This window comes from Cottoperca gobio, chromosome 24 (genome assembly GCF_900634415.1).
Source record: "Cottoperca gobio chromosome 24, fCotGob3.1, whole genome shotgun sequence".
Taxonomy (NCBI): Eukaryota; Metazoa; Chordata; class Actinopteri; order Perciformes; family Bovichtidae; genus Cottoperca; species Cottoperca gobio.
The window spans coordinates 17,390,091-17,411,451 of record NC_041378.1 but is presented as its reverse complement, the minus strand read 5'-3'; the positions used below and the strand labels follow the sequence as shown (position 1 = coordinate 17,411,451).

Sequence of the window (21,361 nt, the reverse complement as noted above, 5' to 3'; positions counted from 1 at the left end):
ATTATAAGAAGCCTCAGAGGAGGCATGCGTTCAGTTGTTGAAACCCTTAGCCTAAGGATACGAGCTGAGCCACCAAACTCTCCTGTAGAAGCACAGAAGGAGGACTCTGAGAGAATATCTTTACGTCACAGACACAGGTAAGGAAGTGCTCAAGTCTGACTTTTTTTCCACATGAGTGTGAGCTTACCTGTGTGTAGAGATTGTGCCGTTAAATGAAGACACTTGTTTAGAGATAAGAAAACTGCTTATTAGAAAAAGGACTTGTTGTGTCTTGTATGCACAAACCACTGGCTAATAGCTCCTGGGGGAATAGTGTTGTTTAATGGAACCACCGTTCCCCCTCTTTCGCTCCCCTTCGTTTTATTGAGTGTCGTTTCTGCTTCGTCTGTTTTGATTTTGACCTCGGAGGTGATGCTGTAAATAACCCTCCTCACCTGCAGTAATCTTTTTTTTTTCCATTACTCTGATTGTCTCCCTGCGGCTCTAAAGGTAGCACAGTCACAGTCAGCCACATCGCACCTGATAGTTCCTTAATTAACAAGAGAGGAAGTCTCAGGTCGTGCTGAGAAAGCAGTTAGTTACTCAGTTGCACTTTGTATTGGTCGAAGGTGTAACTGACTTTAATCTAACACAAATACAGTATATACAAATATATACAAATACAAATAAATGAAAAATCATCATCAAATGTAACTTAATGATAGTAAAGAAGCCAATACAAAATTGTGTTTTAGAAACAGTCTTCCTGTTGCTAGTTTTCAATAAGATTAAAGCTAAATTGATCAAAATAGCACTGGCAGCAGTCAGTGAACGCCACTCCAAAAGCAGCTTATTTATGGTTTGCTCTTATGATTGATCATGGAGTATTATATGTCAGATTAAATACATCACACAAAATCTTCAAAGAAACATTGACAAAAGCAATTGTATTTTGCAGCTAGTAAGGAAAAAGCTGCAGAAGTGAATATGTTGAACGCTGTTATTATGCTAAGCGCATGATAATAATGATTTTAATGATCATGGTAATGAATGTGCATAATCTTTTTCCATTATCAGTAAAGACGGTACTTGCGCAGACAGGGGAGAGAAACGGATGGTTAATGTGCCGTTCACAGATAAATGACTTCACACAGGGGAAATGTTTCCAGGAGAATGGAACATGTTCCAGGACGCTGTGTGATAAAGTATTTTAGAGGTATATCAGGTTAATCTGAATAATGTATTTAAGTATGTTAAGTGGTTAGAGTCAACCGATTTGTGCATTTCTTTTTTCTTTTGTGTGAAAGCTGTACCTTGGCTAAAAGGCTTAATAACCCAAAATCTATAGCCTCAATATTTAGATCCATAAAAACTCATCTAAAATCGCTTTGATTTAATCATACCTCATCTTTTTAGGAAAGAATGTCAAGATTTAATTAGCAATTTATTTATTCTGTATTGATTGCTTAGCCAGACATCATTGCATGAGCTTTCTCTCTCTAATCAGTTAATACAAGCTTTTAGGATTTCTGCTGCCTGCGCTATGATTGAGCTGATTATAGTTTACATCATTTTTTGCCCTTTCTGTCAATATTCATTAAGACTGCTGGTAATGAGTCACAAATATAACTCTTCTTTGTGATCAGAGAATGATTTACTGAGCAATAAGAACAGCAAAGTTACCAGATATTCCCGTACCTGTTTCCATGCACAAGTATGTTCGCAGCTCATCACCTTTTCCAGCTTCACTGTCCCCACCTTGATAAAAGTAGTGAGCTTGTCCGGCTGTGCTAGATTGCTTTCCCCTGCCTCCATGTCCAATGGATTAGTGCAGGTGTCAATGCAGCTTAACAGTGACCAGATCAATGATGACACCATGTCAGCTGCCTCACACTCTGCAGAATTTCAGCTATACAGTCTGGGTCTGGTGGGAAGCAACACTGCAGGAGTCCATCATTAAGGGCGCAATGTCCCCATTGTGTTAAAACCTTTTTTTCTCTCTCCAAAAGCCAAGAGCTGATTTAGCTTTGATAATTCTTATATTTTGACATTTTCAATTCACTTTTTAAAGTGTATTGTAGATGGTTTAGCTTGATGTCAGTGCACGTAACTTTATTTTCTGGTCTTAAAGAAGTATCAACATATAACTGACATGGGAACGAAGAGTCAAGATTGACGTGAATGCACTTCTCAAACAGCGTCCGCCCTTCTCCCACAGACCCCGACACATCTAATGCTGCATCAGGTTCAGCCTGTGTGTGTGTGTGTGTGTGTGTGTGTGTGTGTGTGTGTGTGTGTGTGTGTGTGTGTGTGTGTGTGTGTGTGTGTGTGTGTGTGCTGCTCGCTCTCTCAGTGTGCTATCATCCAAGTTGGACTGCACGGGGAGAATATTATTTTGGGGCTATTAAGACAGCTTCATGAGATAATTGCTGGTATGAAAGACATATCTGATGCTGGGAATGATCTACCCTCAGGTGCAGATTAAAAGAAACCCTGCGGACACAATTGATGGCAACAATAGTAATTATATGCTCAATTGATCTGATATGATGGTGCCTCCGAATATGAATATAAAGAGTATCATATCTCCACTTTATTTTTGTGCAAACGTGTATGTGAGATTGCTTTAGTCTATGCGGGATATAAGGAGGAAATTAGATGCAGTTTATCATATTTCCACTCAATTTGTGTGCTCTGCAGTCTAAGTGAGATAAGATTTCCTAAAGAATAAAAGCACTGCAAGATAAAGGCACATAGTTATCCAGGAGCAGGAATTGTGATTCTTCCACGAGATATGATTACAGTAAGACAGAGTTTGTGAGATAAATGTGTAATAGTACGTTATCACGAAGCTTGCATGTAGCTGCATACACAGCATCATCATGCCCTCAGTGTCCTTTACTCTTGACCTCTCTCCCGTCTATGATGCTCATAATCTTTCAATTCTGCTTCTGTGTGACAATAACTAGATTTGAATCGTGCAACGGGGCATGTAACAGGTACAATCATGGAATCTGGTGCAGCCGTGGCAGACGCCTCTAAATTGGATCAAGCGCATTCTCTCAGATGAGTCATTTCAAGATCCGTCCTGCGTGGAAGGGCACAACTGCAAGCTCACCTTTTCCTGCTCCTGCTCCTCTAAACTCTCCAGCGTGTCACACACTGTTTATCTGTGCCTGCGCAGGCAGCTGGATTTACACTGCGGTGTGTGTGTGACAGATGATCCTGTGGCTGTGTGTGTGTAAATCCTCCTCAAGCTGAAGGTTTTTGAAAGAGTAACTTGTTATCTGTGTTTTGACAGGACAACAGTGGTCATGTTTGGGGTTGATTTCAGTAGTATTGCATGACTCTTGTTGTTTTCTTTGGGCTTCTATGTGAGTTTTGAGTTTAAGGAAGAGTCAAAGTAGGATTATGGGTTTGGAAGTGTGTGCGTGTGTGTGTGTGTGTGTGTGTGTGTGTGTGTGTGTGTGTGTGTGTGTGTGTTGGGGGGATTATTAAGTTAAATCCTTTTTTAGTTTAGTAAAGTGCTTTACTGTTTTTTGTTTATAGGAAAATATTAAGTGTAGCTTAAAAACAAAGTAGTCGGTCCTTTTTCCGGTTTCATATAGCCCTGACAACCTTCACCAATAAGATAATATAGCCTGTATTCTACCTGAGATACAAAACACAGGGTGGAAAAATTTGCAAAGCACTCACAGCACATTTCACTGAGTGCACAGTAACAACTGAAGGTGACTCAGATGAGAGTACTAACATTTTGATTTGCTTGGAGATGTTCAGAGAGGTTTTAGTTTAAAAACTATTAAAGTGAGGGGGACACGTTCCCCCCCGTCTGCAGTGGAAATTACCCCCTTAATTATTTGTATTTCAGCTGTTCACTTTGGGAAGCAGAGTAACCAAAAACCAATCTGAAAATAATTCAATTAGGGTTGGACTTTTAAATGAGTTTATAGGGTACAGTGTAATTGCAGGCAATCAGTGACCTATGAGCGATACAGTATCTCATGTCAAGAGGCTGGCCTGATGACTCACCACATGATGAGCACTAAAGCGCTGCAGGGAGCCTTGTTTAAGAGACATAACTCATTTGAGGTTTGCAATGTTGATTAAAATTCTTATTTCTCTGTGCAGTTTTGCTCCGTATACTTCCATTTTCTAAACCATTTCAACGCCAACCGCTGGTGGACTCAGGGAACTCTTAGTGGGGCGAAGACAGCAAAAGTGCCCTCTAGTGGCCTAGAAATTAAGGAAACGCGATGCAGTGCCATATAAGCTGCCATACATGCTGGAAACCTTTCAGCGCACTGGTGCCCTTTTTATTTTTTCGCCAATACGTTAACAATCATTTTCTTATTTACTTGTATTGGTATTTACCGATGCAGATAGTCTTAGTTTTATTTGACCATGCTCTGAGACTCAGACTCCAGCCCTTCATGATGTTTGCGCTCACCATCCTATCAACTGGGGTCCCCACACACCCAGAAGTCTACTTGTTGTCGAACCTCACCTGTGTTTTATTCTATGACTCCAATGTTTCCATGACTTTGTCAATCAATGTGTTCCTAATGACTTCATATCATTGTTTTCTGTTTTAATTAGTGCTTTTATAAAATACCAATAAAAAGCAATGCATTAAAAGGTCCTTGGGGACCCCAGTCAACAGCACCTAGTTGCAGCCCATGCAGTTTAAAAAGATAACATGAAGCAAACATTTTGCTATGATGGTGTTTTCTTACACTAGTTTATTCTTCAGTCCCCAGACGGTCGTTAAATTTGTTGATAGATTAAAAATTCAACAGCAATGTGCTTTCAGAAACATTGTCCCTGTTAATCTGGAGGTTTCACCTGAACTACTTTCTACCAAGAAATAGTCCCTATGAGAATTGTGTTCTGAACATTCCGATCTCTTAAATATTACGTTTACATAGATGTGTTTGGATGATGATGAACTTTGCATCATTTTTTGAGCAAAGGTAGTGCTTTATTCATGAGCTGCGTGGAAGTTATGGCAAGTGGGTGAAAGGTTCAAAGGGCAGGACTTTGACACCAGCCCAGGGTTCACGTCTGTGGTTGGGTTTAGGCAACAACAGTACCACGGTTAAAGCTCGGGTAGGTAACATTGGAGAAACCAGCAAGAGTAAGCTAGATTTTAAAAAGTGTTTAAACGGAACCCATCCCAGTGTTGCCAACTCTTTTACAATGAAAGTATCTAGCAGCACTAGCTCCATAAGTGGCTACATCTAGTGAGAAAGTTCCCACTGACAGCCCCTCAATCAGGCCTCCTCCAAAGCCACAAATTATCATTATGAATGTAAACAACCAACATCTCTAATGTTAGTACTCACAGCTGTGATTCTTTTCATATTTTTTCAGAGCATTTGATTTATTGATTGCTGTCGGGATGTAAAGAGAATTTCCACAAATATAACAAAAAACGTTTGTAGAACACAGTTAAATGTTTTCTGTATTAAACTAAAGTAATAGTTGCTATGAGAAATGTTATATTGCAAGTGTGGATATTACATGAACATGTACAAAAATCAACAGTTTCCTCATTTGCTGGTAAAATGATTCAGTCTAAATGTATTTGCTGCAGTAGTTCGTAGTATATAAACATTATTATGCACACAATTTATAGGAGACAGGATTGTACCTGCATACACCTGCATACAATCTCAGTTGAAATAGATGCAGTTAACATTTATAAATAGCCATTTAGATAGTTTTAGTTTTATTTTCTCAGGTTTTGAGACGTCTGTTTCTGGATGGAAATCCATGTGTTGCACTTAAAGCCTTGAAAACAAATGTTATGAGCTTCACAGACACCATTCCATTTGACTCCCTTGAGGGAGAAATCAGAGACTGTTCTTTAAAACCTTGAGGTGCAAAACAAAAAATCTTCAAACACAAGAGATTCTTTTTGTCATTTGAGTAAATGAACACTTTGAAAGAATAGCCGTCCAGAGAAATGTATCAGAGCCAGACTGGAGAAATTATGAATTTTGAATCAGTATAATAAGGCCTGTTTATGTCTTGGTCCTTTCTCCATTCACACACTGAACTGCACTTTATTGGCCCATTATCTCAGATCAATGAATTTTCAACAAGCGATTTCAAGCAAGAGTAAGGTGATAAAACACTCATGAATATCCTCAGGTTATAAAGAATTAATCAAGTACCATTAATTACAGATGAGATGTAATTGGTAGAATAGGAATTTTATAGGAATTTTCTATAATTTTCCCTCCTCTAAAGTGATCATGTCATCCATCTTTGGTGGCTCCTGGCTCCAGCTTGGCCTTTATGAAGAGGAGTGAAGAGCGACACACCACTGGAGGAGCCTGGAAACCTCAGCAATATTTGACTAAAAATAAAAGAACTCAGCTGTGGATGTGGAAATGAGGAGAAACACTGAGAGGTGAGCGGACGAAGAAAGGCTGTGTTGAGGCAAGATGCAAAAGTGTGAGCAGAAAGGAAACAGAGAGAGTGACCTCTAGGTTATCTATGCATTAGCAGACTCCTTTGTGTTTTCCGGCTTCATGCAGACGACTAATGGATGAGATAGAGTGAGTCAGAGCTTTGTCAGAGACGAGCACGGAGCTTTTCTTCTCCCCCACTCACACTCGTGACACCTTGGCCCTGTCTCCACCCTTTATTTAAACTGCTAATGCTAATCTATCCCACCGTTAGCTTTATTAATATACTTTGCTTTACAACTTTGTAAACAGTGCGCAGGCTGCTGCGATCCATCTCTCATCCATTCACGTGTTGGCTTTCGCTAGAAATACAAAAGGGTCTTTTTTAAGGGATTATACAAAAGGTATTGAGATTTAGAGGGGCGCTGAATATAATATTTCAAAAGCATGTTGTTTATATTTTCTCTGTGCCCTCTCCTTGATTTAAAAAATAAATAATTCTCTCCACGTAATATTGCGAGACAATATATTTATGGCAAATTTACGGAAAATGATTAAAGTAGAAAGTAAAAATGAATAAAGAGAATAAAGCTGACCTTTCAGAATTTGTGCTAACATTAACAGTTTGATTTATTCTCTAAAGTTCAACCTTATTCTTGACATTTCGACTTTATTCTCAAAATGCAAATAAGAAATCTTCCTCCTCTGATTTCTTATGCCTGACACTAATAGTGAAAGTTCGACCTTAATCTCGACATCTCTACTTTATTCTTTTTATTTTCACCTTATTCTCGACATTTTTAACTTATTAACACCTAAATGCAAAATAAATATAAATCTTCCCCCTCACATTTCACCCCCTTACCTGACCCTAATACTCTTCTGTACAAACCTGAGAAAATGGGGGGGGGGGGGGGGGGGGATATCCAGCAACATCACTCTGGAGTTTTTTATGCATTTCAGGCTCTGACAAGAAGGTACTCAGTAAACAAAACCAAATGTATGAAACCTGGGGTCCTTTTATGAATGTTTTGATTGCCTCCTGTGTGATTGAAAGGGAAAAACATTTTTATCTTGAAAACACTTTCCACGGTCTTAGGTAAGCTAATGGACACATAAAAGAAGCATATTTGTTTGGAAAGTAATGGGTAAAAGCATTCATTTGTTCAAGATGGAAAGATTCATTCAGAAGCATCAGGCCCTACGTTATAGTCCATTTTCTTTTGGTCATCGTTCATTTAGATGGGCCAGGCTGTTTATATTTGTGAATATAGTGATGGAAATCTTACTGTAATGAGTTCCCAGGGCCTGGACGGGTGTGCTGGCTTGTTGCCCTGGTGGAAAGCCTGGTTTGTAGGGGCCTTCCTGTCCCAGGGACCACTTCATCAGTGTACGGTACATCGTACATCAGCCCTATGCACCCAGTCAACCGCCAGCTCTGTCAGATAGATTATGCAAATGATACGAAATCTTAAAAATTGGATGCAAATTTATAGGCAAGGGTGGCTAAATTGGACCAGTGGTAATATCATGACCAATAACTGTGTCATTACTGAAATAGAGCAGAGAGAGGAGTGTGTAGGTTCATGGCTCTAAATGTCACAGATTCAATTTGTAGTTATTTGTAGAGATATGAAAAGTTGTGACTCTTTCTGGCCCCTGGTTGTCAGGAGCGCCTGTGCACAATAATCAAAGCAGTACATGCCAGGGAAAGGATGATAACTAAGACATGAAGTTCAAAATAAATGACTAAAACATTATTTTTTTTGGATCTAGTCTGCCCCTCTGGGAAGCACCAACCTCATGGTGGTTACCAGAATCATTAGCATTCACCGTCTGGGAACCATGAATGTCTGTGCGTATTACAGACCTTGAGCTGTGCTGCTAGCATACATTGTCATTCATACCAGTGACTCTCACAGGGTCCTGACCAAAAGACAAGAAACCTGTACAGTGATGAAGTGCTCTTCATTTGTCCTTTTCAAGAACAAGACTGCTCACCTCTTGACTTACATACTTTATACTTCAAAACAGGTACAAAAAGAATATCCTCTAACCTTCAGTGTCAATGAAAAGTGCACTCCAGCAATTTAGTATTGCACTTCCATAAAGTTGTGAGACTCACAAAAGACACATTAAATAGATAATTGTAAAATTGAAGCAGCAGAGGCAGAGACGTCCTGACCTTTAGTACAAATACACTTAATCCTACACTTCCTATAATGCAACTGGATAGCGTCATACGTTAAATCCTGCCTCCTCTTTCAAAACATACTTCTCCATTTTGTAATATAGACTCTACGTCTCAGGTGTCGAACCCAAGCTGAGATTACCCTGGTGACATCATCAGGGATATTATACAGCTGTTCACAGGCTGAATGGCGCTCCTCGTAACGAGTAAGATTTGAAAAGGTGCTACATGACAGGATTCTGTGTTCTTCTCTAAATTTGTACAACATACTCATTTATAATGAACCACACTGTTGTGAAACAGGGATGTGCACAGGCTTTTTGAAGAGCTGTTGCTCGAACTCGAAAAAGGTCTTAGAACAGGTCTTGGGGCAGCGAGCCTTAGAAGAGTTTTCGCAAAGATTCCCGAATCCAGGTTTACCATCAGACAGGTCCCTTTGCGTCTTGCTTATTTACATATTTGTATGACTCTGGGTCTGCCCATCTCTGTGTCCGGCGGAGGAACTTCTTTCCCTCCAGATGGGCAGACCTCAATGTGTGCTGGGAGTGAGAACGTGTAGCTCGGCCAAAGGGGGCTCGGCAAATTCAGCCCAGCTTTGTGCACATCTCTGTTGTAAGAACAGGGATTCAGTACATGTTCTATGAGCTCTGCCTTATTGACTTTCTAACATGTTCATTCATTCTCTGTACATTCACCTAAACTGATCAGAGCCAAAGCTATAATGGCAGCTGGATGTCAGACATACACAGCGTGATAGAGGCCATCCTGTGGGGAACGCAACTCTATATAAAACATGTTCAAAGACCTGGGCCATCCCTGTTCATGGGATGTATTATTGGGTAGTAAAGGGTTAAGTGTGGCGCGCTGTGCGGGGACAAGAGGTGTGCCAACAGATCTGAATATGTAATGAATAAACAATGAGCAACCCATCCTGTGTCAACCAGTTAACCAATACAAATCATTACAAGCAGCTCACTATTGTACCCACTATAAACATGTTAAGGCTGCGGATTGATGAGAATGTAGCCCATTAACACTTAATATCCTTGTCAATTGTTTCACACTAACAATAATGGCTTCAATTCAAAAGAGGCAGCAGATGACGGCTTGGTAACTCATTGCCTGAGCCTTCAGAAAGATATAAATGCTCTCCTGCCAATTCATCAAAAGCAAGATGCAACTAAATGAATCTTCGTGCAACAAATCCTAATTAAACCTAATGAATAAGGGCAACTTTATTCATTCAATTTGTAAAATATAAGTTTCAAAATTCGCTGGATAAATTGAATCGACACAGCTTATTTTTTTTATGTGGATTTGCACTCAAATGTTACTCGTTTCAAAGGTTTCTCTTATGCATGTGTCACATCAAATCATCCTCGAAACATATACTGGAAGACTGTTTTGTAAAATGGAAATAAAAGTTGTAAAGCATAATGAAGATACTGATACTGCGCTGCAGATAATCTGATACTGTCCTTATATTGTTTAGCTATAACCTCTAAATGTCTGGATGCCAGCAACATCCATTGCCTAATTATAAAGCTTACGACAGACATTGCACGACTTTTCAATTATAATAGTGTTGACAAAAAGCTCACAGTGTGCATATTAATACACTGTGGTAGAATATGATCAATGTGTGAAAGCCACATCTTTGTGCTGCTGGAGCGTATCCAGGCCTGCACCATCACTTATGCTGTGCGGGTTTACTCATTTGTTCGTCTTACTTCGTAAGGGGCCACTTAGGGCAACATAACAATATGAAATGGGCTTAGTCAGCAGGCTAGCAAATGATCATTGCACAAAACATTTCAGCAAAGCAAACAAACACGTCCCTCTAATGATTTCCCATAAAGCCATTTAGATATTTGTAAATGGACCACAGTCACACACGACCTGTTTCATATGCTATTAATTACGAATGGTAATGTTGTACAGTGAAAACAGTCGCGGTGTACTAGTTTTTATTTATTTATTTTCACATCAATGTACCCGCCAGTGTGAGACCCACTCTGTGTTGTTAAACATTTCCATTCACTCTCATCAATAGGGAGATATGATGTCTTTACGGAGGCATCGTGCGGTCCCTCGCTGTGACTTCTGCCACTTGTCTCTGTCTTCATCAGACCTGTGAAAACATTATGAGTGTGAATTCCGTTTGACCAGATGGGGGCTTGTGTGGGTCAACACGACATTGACATTTATCTTTAAGGCTACATAACATTGCATACAGCAATCTTATCACCGTATCATTTATGCTCAGTGTGTTTCATTTTCAGCTATGGAGTTAATATAGAAATTGGCGCTCTGATGATTGTAGCATAATGGCACTATTATAAACACTAGTTATGCTCTAGCATTTTATACTCATTATGTCATTATGAACAGCAACTCCAATTACTGCTAATAAGTATATCTATATCTATATCTACTGGAATGATTTGCTTCTCACATTTCACACCAGCTGACTAAATGCACTGAGCTTGAAGGTTACACAAATAATTACTTGGAATTCATTCATTCACTTTTTCCTTTATTTAAGGAAAAATGACACAGTTCTTTCCAAGGAACGACCTATGATTTAAAGAGTAAAGTATTGAACATGTAAAGTATCACTAAACATGTTCTTACACCAGCCTCTTTAAGCAAGTCATTTATGGCAAGAAGAGTAATAAAGAGGTCCTCACCCTAAAACAGAATGAAGCTCTGCACAGAGGTCATTACCATTACCAGGGAAAGTTCAAATTCTTAAAAGCTTCTATAATTATCAGCCCTTCCAGTTGCAGCCATAAAGCTGTAAAAACCCACTGTTTACTTGTCCGGCAACAAACGACCAAGTTAGCGACCAGCTGGTGCAACATAGTGGAGCATTTAGCTGCTAAAGAGCCTGATATTTCCCTCAGGAGTTGGAAGCAGCGAGAGAGAGAGCTAAAACGAGAGTGAACATTGGACTCACATTCTCCAGGTGGACACAAACACGACTCCAGATGAATGCTAATGCTCCGTATGTGCTAGCTGAGTTGAATTAGCTACTGTATGCTAACAAGTTTGCCATGTGAACTCAAAAGACAATAATATATCATTATATGCTGTCTTGTTTCCGCTGCCTCCAAGTGGCCAACATGTTTTATTCAATGCAGGTCCAGCACCACCAGAGGACTAAAACTTTACAGGGAACCTTCAAGTGTTCAAGGGTGAATGAATAATTGTTCAAATAACAAACTTCTAAACTGTGTGTGCACTACATAAAAGGCATAAATACATTGGTTCGTCTTAGCCATGGACTTCATAAACCTGCATACATTCGTGGTGAGGCAGCAGTCTAAGGGCAGAATCAATCTATCATGTTCTGAGTGGCTGTTTCTTCTTTGTTATCTCTGAAATATTGGATGATACAGCGGTGAGTGACAGGATAGATTGAGGTTAGGGAGAGGAGGTCAAGCAACACCCACCGTGCACCTGGTTCACAGATTTGCTGCCTCTACCAAGCGGCTTTTGTTGATACAGGGCTCGACAAGGTGCCCCTGATGTCTTCAAGCAAAGATCCGTTCACTTGTGAGATATGATTTCCATCAGCCATCCACCCCTGCAGTGGCCGCTTCCTGCACACTGGAAAATACCCATTTTCTCATTTATTGCCTCAGGTTGTGCTCTCTCTTTATCCCACCCACATTGTTCATCTCCTGCTGTTGGCTGAACACTCTCCCATCACCAACGCTTTGACTGGCCGCCCAAATCCAGCTAATGATTCTTATAAACTGGAATTGATTCAATGTTCCTGTCACTCTGTCTGATTTCTCCCTGTAGACTGGACCCACATCCCATAGGCTTTATCTCCCAGATTCTCCAGCTGTTGACCCTTGTTTTAGACTCTTCTCTTGTACCTGCTGGGCTCCTGTTTGTCTCTGCCTGTCTGGCTGTGCTGAGCGATGAAGATCCCTCTGTGGTACCTGGCGGTGCTGTTGGCATGTCTCTTCACCCCTGGACGCAGTGACTGCCAGGGGGACTGTGTGGCCTGCGGTATGCTCCTGCAGCAGCAGCAGCTGCAGCAAGCCTTCAATACCATGGTGAGTATGTGTGTGTGTGTGTGTGTGTGTGTGTGTATCACTGTTTGTCGTCGTGATTCACTGTTGATTAGAGCATCTGCCTTGTCAACCCTGTAGTGTGTGTGTCAGGATGGGTACAGCAGCAACTAGCCTTCAGCTCCCTGATAGAGGTGTGTTTGTGTTTGTCTGAGTAACTTGTTTTCAATCACGATAAGAGCTTCTGCATAATGTGTTGTTTGACATTACTTGGTGCACTTTGTTTACCTGCATATGGGAGTCAATGCAGAGGTAGAACGATGTGATTATTGTGTCTTTCTCGTGCAATGACATTTTATTTTTCAAAGCAGTGCCCTCAAATATACATTTTATATATAACAAATGTATTATATTCTTTGGAGTGTAATGTTAGTCAAGGGGCTAAAATACAAACCAAGTAAACATTTCCTTTCAATTAAAAGCAAAAAGCCTCTCCACAAATCTTTGAAAAATATTTTCATAAATAAGATAAAAGAAGAAAATAAAAAGAAGAAAGAGAACATAATATATAATAAAGAGAATATCTTTCCACTAAAATATAAATAAATAACATATTCAGTACTGTGTAAGAACAATTGCTAGTTGTGGTGCCCCACAGTGGCCGTGTCATAAAGGCACTGTGGTACTGCACATTTTAACACAGACTTATAACAGTAATGATATTTTATTGACATACTTACAAGACTAAGCAGGGATTCTGACTGAAAACACCCTGACGTTAAAACACTGCAGATACCAGTGAGACAAAGAAATACCATCCAGGAAGTCCAGCTGGAGTAACTGGTTATCATTTAATGTAGCGACGAACCCCTTTGGGCTAAAGAGAGTCGAGCTAAAACAAAACAATACACAAATCAAGCTTTTTTTTCTGAGCTCCTCAACAGTTGATATTTTGGAGATACATTCCAGGCGGGAACAGTTGTAATTATTTCTGTCTCATAGTGGAGGGGGCTATTTGCATGTGTAAGTATCTACAGCACTTGTGCAATGCGTCGTGACCAACATGAAGGCACCAGCCTCTGCACTGATAGAATGCGATTGCTCTCTGATCTCAAACCCAAACTTCAGTGCAGCACACAATCTCGTTTCCAAACAGTGTGAGACACGTCAGCGGGTAAAAATAGTCTGTGGGCGTCCATGAATAGCTGTAGGATGGCTAATTTAGCTGATAATGATGCAGAGAAAGACAGCTGGGACCTTTTTGGGAGTTGTAATAGAACTCTGTAATTGACTGCTGCTCAGTATCATCAGCCGGGGCTTACATCGGTGACTGACACATTGTATCAGTTCCTCATTGTGTTAGCCGCTTTCCCATTGAGCCACAGATGGAATCCACTGAGCAATTCCATTGTTTCCCATTCCAGACTGAAAGAGTGTGTGTGGAGCTGTCAGTGTTTGTTATAATGTCAAGACCTATTGATTTATTAGTGCACACACTCATGAACGCGTTCATACAGGCATCCATACATACACAAGCATCAAGCATTGCACAGTGTCATCCCTCGCACTGACTACACTCATCGCTAATCTTAAAGGTAAATACCAGCTTTTGTTTACATTTATGCTTATCATATGTGCTACAGCTATTATTTACATAATTCTGGGCAGCCTCTGCCTATATATATACAGTATATATATGTACATACATATATATATATATATTATATATATATATATATAATATATATATACAGAATATTTATATATATATATATATATATATATATAATATATATATACAGTATATATATATATATAATATATATATATACATATATATAAATATATATATATACAGTATATATAATATATATATATATATACTGTATATATATATATATATATATATATATATATATATATATATATAATATATATATACAGTATATATATATATAATATATACATATATATATAAATATATATATATACAGTATATATATATATATATATATATATATATATATATATATATATATATATATATATGTATAATATATATATACATACATATATACTGTATTTGTTTACAAATTCAAACTAATTTGTAAAAAAGGATCCAACTGTCAATGCATATGGGATACAAAATTGTAACAAAATATAATTCAAATATTTAACTATATAAGAAAAAGGGGGCAGGGCTGCTCAAATGGAGTTTTAATTACAGTAGTGAAGCAATGCTTTAAATAAAAAACATTTATTTCCTAATTCTACCATGCAAATAAGAATGTAGTTGAACTACTGGTTTAATGTGATGTAGTTCACAACTCCCCAACACTGAGAACCTAACAAAAGTCTGTTCAGTAGAATGAGTCTGCTTGTTTTAAATATGGAGCTCTGAGCATTTTTGGGACACAATGCAATATTCCATCCCCTCCGGTGTTACATGGATTTCATGGATAAACAACAAAGTAACACAAACAAACTAACAGATTGTGGCAGCAGTAGACCAGCATTTCCTGTGTTCTGAGAGGTAAAATGACTGTTTTTGTCAAAGGAGTCTGGTGGCTTTGAAGAGAGCAAAGATAACAGCTTCAGTTCCCTGATGGAAAAGGCTGATTCACAGCAAAGTAAAGCAGTGAAAATACTAAATATAGTGAACACTTAAACATGTACGCAGCTGTACATTGCTTTGCTTCCTTGCTGGTACTCCTGTTTGTTTCCTTAGACTGGAGGTGTGCCGTCCACCATCTACTGTAGGTAACACACTGATTATAGATATATACCTCTTACATCAACACTTCAAAGGATCCAAACTTTCCCTTTAATCCTTAAATGTGTGCTGCAGTCAGACCTCCTCTTTGTTTGAGTCACATCAAAGGATCCCATATGGTCTTGTGAGATAAAGTGCTGATTGATGGTTCCAGCATTAACATGACCATGACCCATTCATGTGTACAGACTCCTGGTTGGCACGAAAAGGTGTCCAGCTAGATTTCAAGGGGGACCCTGACCACTCGTGTTCTGTCCACCCCCGAGAGACACAGCCCCGTAAGTGAGGAGTTTCTTCACCGAAACACTACAACAACCTAATTCATTTAGTGTTTTAATGGCTTTGTTTGATGGATGGCAGAGCATGTGACAAAGGTCCCCAGATAGAATTGAACCTGGGATGATGTGAGTAGCCTAACCTTGAAATTATATTTAAGTACCAACACTGACAAAATAAAGCATTTGAAGCATCCTCACTATAGACAATTCTCAGCCTTTTGTCCTCACAAGTGTATGCACACACACACACACACACACACACACACACACACACACACACACACACACACACACACACACATACACACACACGCACACACACACACACACGTCTCCTCTCACTCATAAACTCCTTCAGATTGCTCCATTGATCTGACGTCGAGAATCCCCTGGTGTGCTCATTTAATTTACGACGGATAATTAATTTCACAGCGGAACTCCCTCTTCCCTCATTCCTTTGATGTGAGCAGGTTTTCTGATAACAATGCAATTCATCTAATTTGTGCGAGATTTGACGAGTAAATGGGATTGGCTACTTACCTCAAACTGAAATTTAACTCAGAGGGCTCTGGAGTTTAAGAAGAGGGAGAAAGGAGAGATATGTGGGCATGAGTCTCTGTAGCGTGGCAGCTGTGGCCTATTTACTCTGTCCATAGAGAAACGTAATGCATTGTGGTTTTCTACATTTAAGGCTATAAATGATACATTCAGTCTTATTTTAAGTGAGCCAGCAGCATAAATATTATGGCAAAATGGATTTTTAGCTAGCTTTAAATCAAACTAAATGTGCAGTTCCAAGAAACGTTGCTGATGAGCAGATCAACTTAGAATGTTCTTCATAGGTCCTCCATACTGGTATAGTACTGTGAGTGCTCAGGCATGAAGCTCAATTGCCAGGTGTGATGATAATGAGACATGAAGGTCATTAAAACTGCAGAGAGAGTCAGTGATTCAGCTCTGACAAACTACATTCTATATAAAAAGTTCAATTCCAAAATACTAGATATCATTTCAAGAGCAAATATATCATTACCAGAATTTGAAGAGCCAATCTGAAAAAGATTGGATATCATTTACCTGCTGTCCTTCAAACTGATATGTAATTTCTTCCAATTTTGTGCTGTCAATCATTTTGCAGAAGTAGATGTCAAATTGATCAAGTGACGGACATCTCATATTGGCACATAACTTTCCGTATACGCTGAACACAGCAGGAACAACGGCCATTAACTCCCATGACACATAAGCCGATAGGTTAAGAGACTGCTTTCTCAGCCTGGGTCTGGTTGTACAGCACGGCAGGAACACTTTTCAGGTTAAAAAAGAAGTGTGCCATAAATGATATGCTGACCTTGGACAATATATTTACAAACCTTCCACCTCATGTTGATGCAAAGATCTTTTTTTAACATGCTATATGTTTTTTGTATTCGCTCTAAACGTTTTTTAAGAGCCTTTAATCTCACCGATCGACTGATTACTGATAAGGCAACATGAACACAGGAAGGGACCATGAGTGTCTTTAAAGCTGCACTAATCATTGTTTTTATGAGAAATGGTTATAATTATTATGTGTGATTTGACAAACCTACAGAGAATAACTCTGCAAATTCCCTAGGCTCTACGCAGCATTTTAGCAATAAACGGCCCTTTGATTCAGTCTCACGGCTCTCATCACCCCGTTTTCAGCCAAAAAGATAATTTGCTAATAGGTTAGCCATGTCAACACGGCTATAATATGTCAGAGGTGTGTTGTATTTAGTTGTTGAGTGTTGCCCCAAAGTGGCCATAACAATTTAATAACGCAGCTTTAAGCATCTACATTTAAGTAAGATAACAAAAACGTTGATAACACTAATGTGGCTCCTAACAAGCAGCTGCTAACAGGCATCAATATACAATCTAAAAACTAGTGATCAGATCTGATGCATAATTAACTAATCCCACACAGTACTATGATGCCTGTTTTGGTAAGTATAAAAATAACATAATCAAGATGTCAATGGGGAGGTTTCTGTTTCCAATCTCCTTCTTTTGTTGCGTACCTTCTGTGTCTAATCTCCTGTATCATGAGTCCTTTTGGGATTTTGTTATGGATTTATGAAAACCTTTCATTGCCATGGCCACCGTGTGCTTCATTAGGCCCCATTGTTACACCAATTAAATGGATATTATCAATAATTATCACTACCATTGGAATGCTTCAGACGGGGCAACCTGCACCTACCCGCAGCGGTCGCACTCAAAGTGTGGTTTAACCTTGGGAAACAAAACTACTTGGTTAGATTTAGGCAACACAACTATTTAGATAGGTTTAGGAAAAGATCATGGTTTGGGTTTAAAAAGCGTACATAATTTAAGTATGTTATGTATGTTATAAGTTAACTTACATACGTACGTTGAAAAAAGTCAACATGTTGACTTTGGGCTTCACTTTGTCTCTCATTGTACTACATCTCCTGACTTCCTCCTTTGCTCCCGTTATATGTAAATATAATTTGTACGGCCACTAGAGTTTGGGGCCTAACCATTTTCAACGTCCCTGCTGTGATCCATCTTACTAATAGGTGATAATGGCCTACTCAGCCAATAAGGACGTATAGTAGGGCCATGCCGCCTCTAATCTATGCTCCCAACAACTGATAACGGCCATCTAAGGTGCTGAAACACTCGCTTCCTGCGGGGATTTAACTCTTCAAATACTCTTCAATTGCTTCTGCAGTCGTAGAACCATCATCTTATGCCATGGCTAGAATATATTCCAACATCACTTCAGGAAAACAACATTCTGACAACAATTTAGAATTTTTTGACCATTCTTTGGATTAATAAATTAGTCGAGTGATTTGTTGAATGCACTATCTTATCTTATCACTCTGTCTTCTCCCTTTGCAGGTGTGCTTGCTGGAGTGTGAGGGTCATGTCTCCTCTTCAATCACATGGGAGGTTTGTAAAAGTGCTGTCAAGCTATCGCACCATCCCACACTTTCTGAGGGAGGCGCTCTGTTCAAGAGAACAGGAGAGGAGCTGGAGCTGACCTCTCTTGACCTGAACTCTGACAGTGAACTGCTGCAGTCTGCAGCCGCAGAGCGCTTCCAGGAGGGGGAGCAGGATGAGGCACCCTTTAAGCAGCGCAGTGTCCAGTATGACTCATCACTGCTGGAATCCTCTGAGGAGGGGGAGGGCCTGCGGGGTCTGGGTCTCAGTCTGGCGGACGAAGAGAGGAAGCTTAGGGGGGAGAGGAATGTGGAGAGTGACAGCCAGCTAGAAGGGGAAGAAGATGACGGCTCAGAGGCCATCACCTTATCCAAACGCTTTGGTGGCTTTCAGAGGGGGCGCCACGGATACAGGAAGCTGATTGGCTCACCCATGAGGCCCCTACAAAAGCGCTATGGCGGGTTCATAGGCGTCCGGAAATCTGCCCGCAAATGGAACAGTCAGAAACGGGTGAACCAGCTGCTCAGGCAGTACCTGGGCATGAGGAACAGCCGCAGCGGCAGGCTCAACAACATCCCTGTAACTCGGGTTTGGAGGCAAAACAAACTGTAATGTATTTCTGTTGCTCTCACTACCCCACTTACCTCAACCAATCATGTTTTCAGCAGCTCACTCCAATTTGAAGTGTGACGTCACCATCGTCATCAGAAGAACAGACTCCGCCATCTTGCTGCACCTCTCTTTGTGTCTCTCAGTAACGAGGAATGTTTTGACCGTGATGTCCTTCTTATTAAGCATATTTTCATGCCATTCTGTGAAATAAAAGAATTAGAGAAGTGCAATTGAATATATTTTTGTGTGTCGGTATAATAAAAGGGGCCAAATGAGATTGATTCACTGCAAGCCGTTCAGCAGAGGTGAGACCTGAGGGTGTGACATGTAAAATCATGTTGAATGCATTTTGGTGCATGTGTGGGACTGAAGTCACGGCTTCAGCGGGTTCTTTTGCACTCTGTCGTCTGTGTTACTAATATCCAGCTCTCATGTAATGGACTTTTTTGTTACCTCACAGTTTTCCCCTTTAAAAAATAAGCTTTTTGGGATTTATTAATAATAATAATAATAATAAAATCAAGAATCTAATTGGAATTGGACCAGCGCTGCGCTTTCAAGATGGTTTCGTCGGATGGTTGGACAGAGCTGAAGCACAAACTGTTAATTACTGATTAAAGAATCTAATTTTCTGCTTAAGGAACTTAATTAATTAAACACAATGGATGTTAAATAGTTTTTTCTGAACTTTCAAACACTCTGCATTTCTCCTCAAAAGAAGCCTTGTTCCCTTTGCTTCATTCTGACGATTGACAAAAGAAAATGTCTCTGTCCTTTCTATTGTGTTGTAATTTTGTCCATTTAGTGGTGGTTATCAATGTAAGCCTTGGAGGGATGCTTTTCTCTTACAGGGATGAGCAGCAGGTTGGCCGGCTCCCTCGAGCTCCTCTCAGTGGAACAATACTGTCCTCTAGTGTTTGATGAACAGACGATGTTGCTTTTGGTTACTGACTGGATCAATTTCTTCAGTAACATTTTATGTAATTCTTGGATTTTCCTGCAAGTTCAGTGAAATTAGAAATTCACATAAGATGTCAAACACATAAATACACTTAATTCACAGCTGATACTAACCGATGTCCTCCACAGTGAAACTAAAAGATCAGAACATTCTTAAAACACTAGAGAGAACTAGAGTGTCATAACCTCATCCTCTGTGTGACAGCTGAGGGACTGTACAAAACTTATTTGGGTGTGGAGGATAGCAGCGTTATTAATATTTGAATAACTTTAAACAAAAGAATCAACCTTCCTTCCAAAAATATAACTGATTTAGTACAATTCATCTGACTATTAAAAGCTTAAGGAAGGCAATGTGCATATTAAAAGTGGAATTATAATTTTGTCTGACAAACTAAACGAGGTTGAATATTACTGCCACTCAAATAAAATTGTTCATAACCGTGATAGACCTGCGCACCAACATATTGTAATATTTCCACCTCGCACCCGGATTCCAAATATTCGAATAATACAATTATTTTCATCCCTTACTTACCCTGCAATTATAGAAAGGAGGCAGTTTAAAGTGTTGCTAAGGCGGAAATCAGGAGTAAGGAGAAACTCATCCCCAGTCAGTTCTCAAACATTACTCCACCCGAGGCTATTTACAGAGCTGTTAATGTCACTGTTGTCCAATTGTACCGAAGTGCGTGAAGCTGGAAAACTGGCAGGGCCACAGGGTGTGTATCGCACGTTAGGATGGGAAAGGAGGTGTAAGTGCCAGGAGCCCTGAAAACCACCATCTTAATGTACCATTTAACAGCAGAGGGATGAAATGAACTGTGCATGTCAGCTGTGCTCATTATTACACAGAATATGTTTCTGCTTGGGTGAAAAAAACATGTTCATTTGTTTGCCATCGAGATATTTTCCTCCACTTGCAGTTCACAGTCATTCTTTTGCATCTTAATAGTGTTTATTAGTGTTTTACTATGAGGTGTAATAACTCATGCTTATGAGTGTGTGGGTGATTGCAGTGTGAGTGCGACTGTGCACGTGCATGTGTGCGTTTCTCTGTCAATCCAACACAAAAAAATGGAATTTGTGAATACAGTGCATTTCTAGCATTATACCATTGTTCTGAGTCGTCATACCAAATGTGTATAGAGAAAACTACAATAAAATAGTTTGCTATTTCTTTTGTGGAC

At 39.6% G+C, this 21,361-nt stretch overlaps 1 protein-coding gene across 1 annotated transcript; it reads left to right on the top strand.

Moving 5' to 3' along the window:
* Positions 1-21,339, top strand: pnocb (prepronociceptin b). Its single transcript, XM_029425434.1, has 3 exons — positions 1-137; positions 12,397-12,656; positions 18,558-21,339. The coding sequence occupies exons 2-3, from the start codon at positions 12,519-12,521 to the stop codon at positions 19,209-19,211; spliced, it is 792 nt and encodes a 263-aa protein (XP_029281294.1). The 5' UTR covers positions 1-137; positions 12,397-12,518; the 3' UTR covers positions 19,212-21,339.
* Positions 21,340-21,361: the final 22 nt, after the last annotated feature.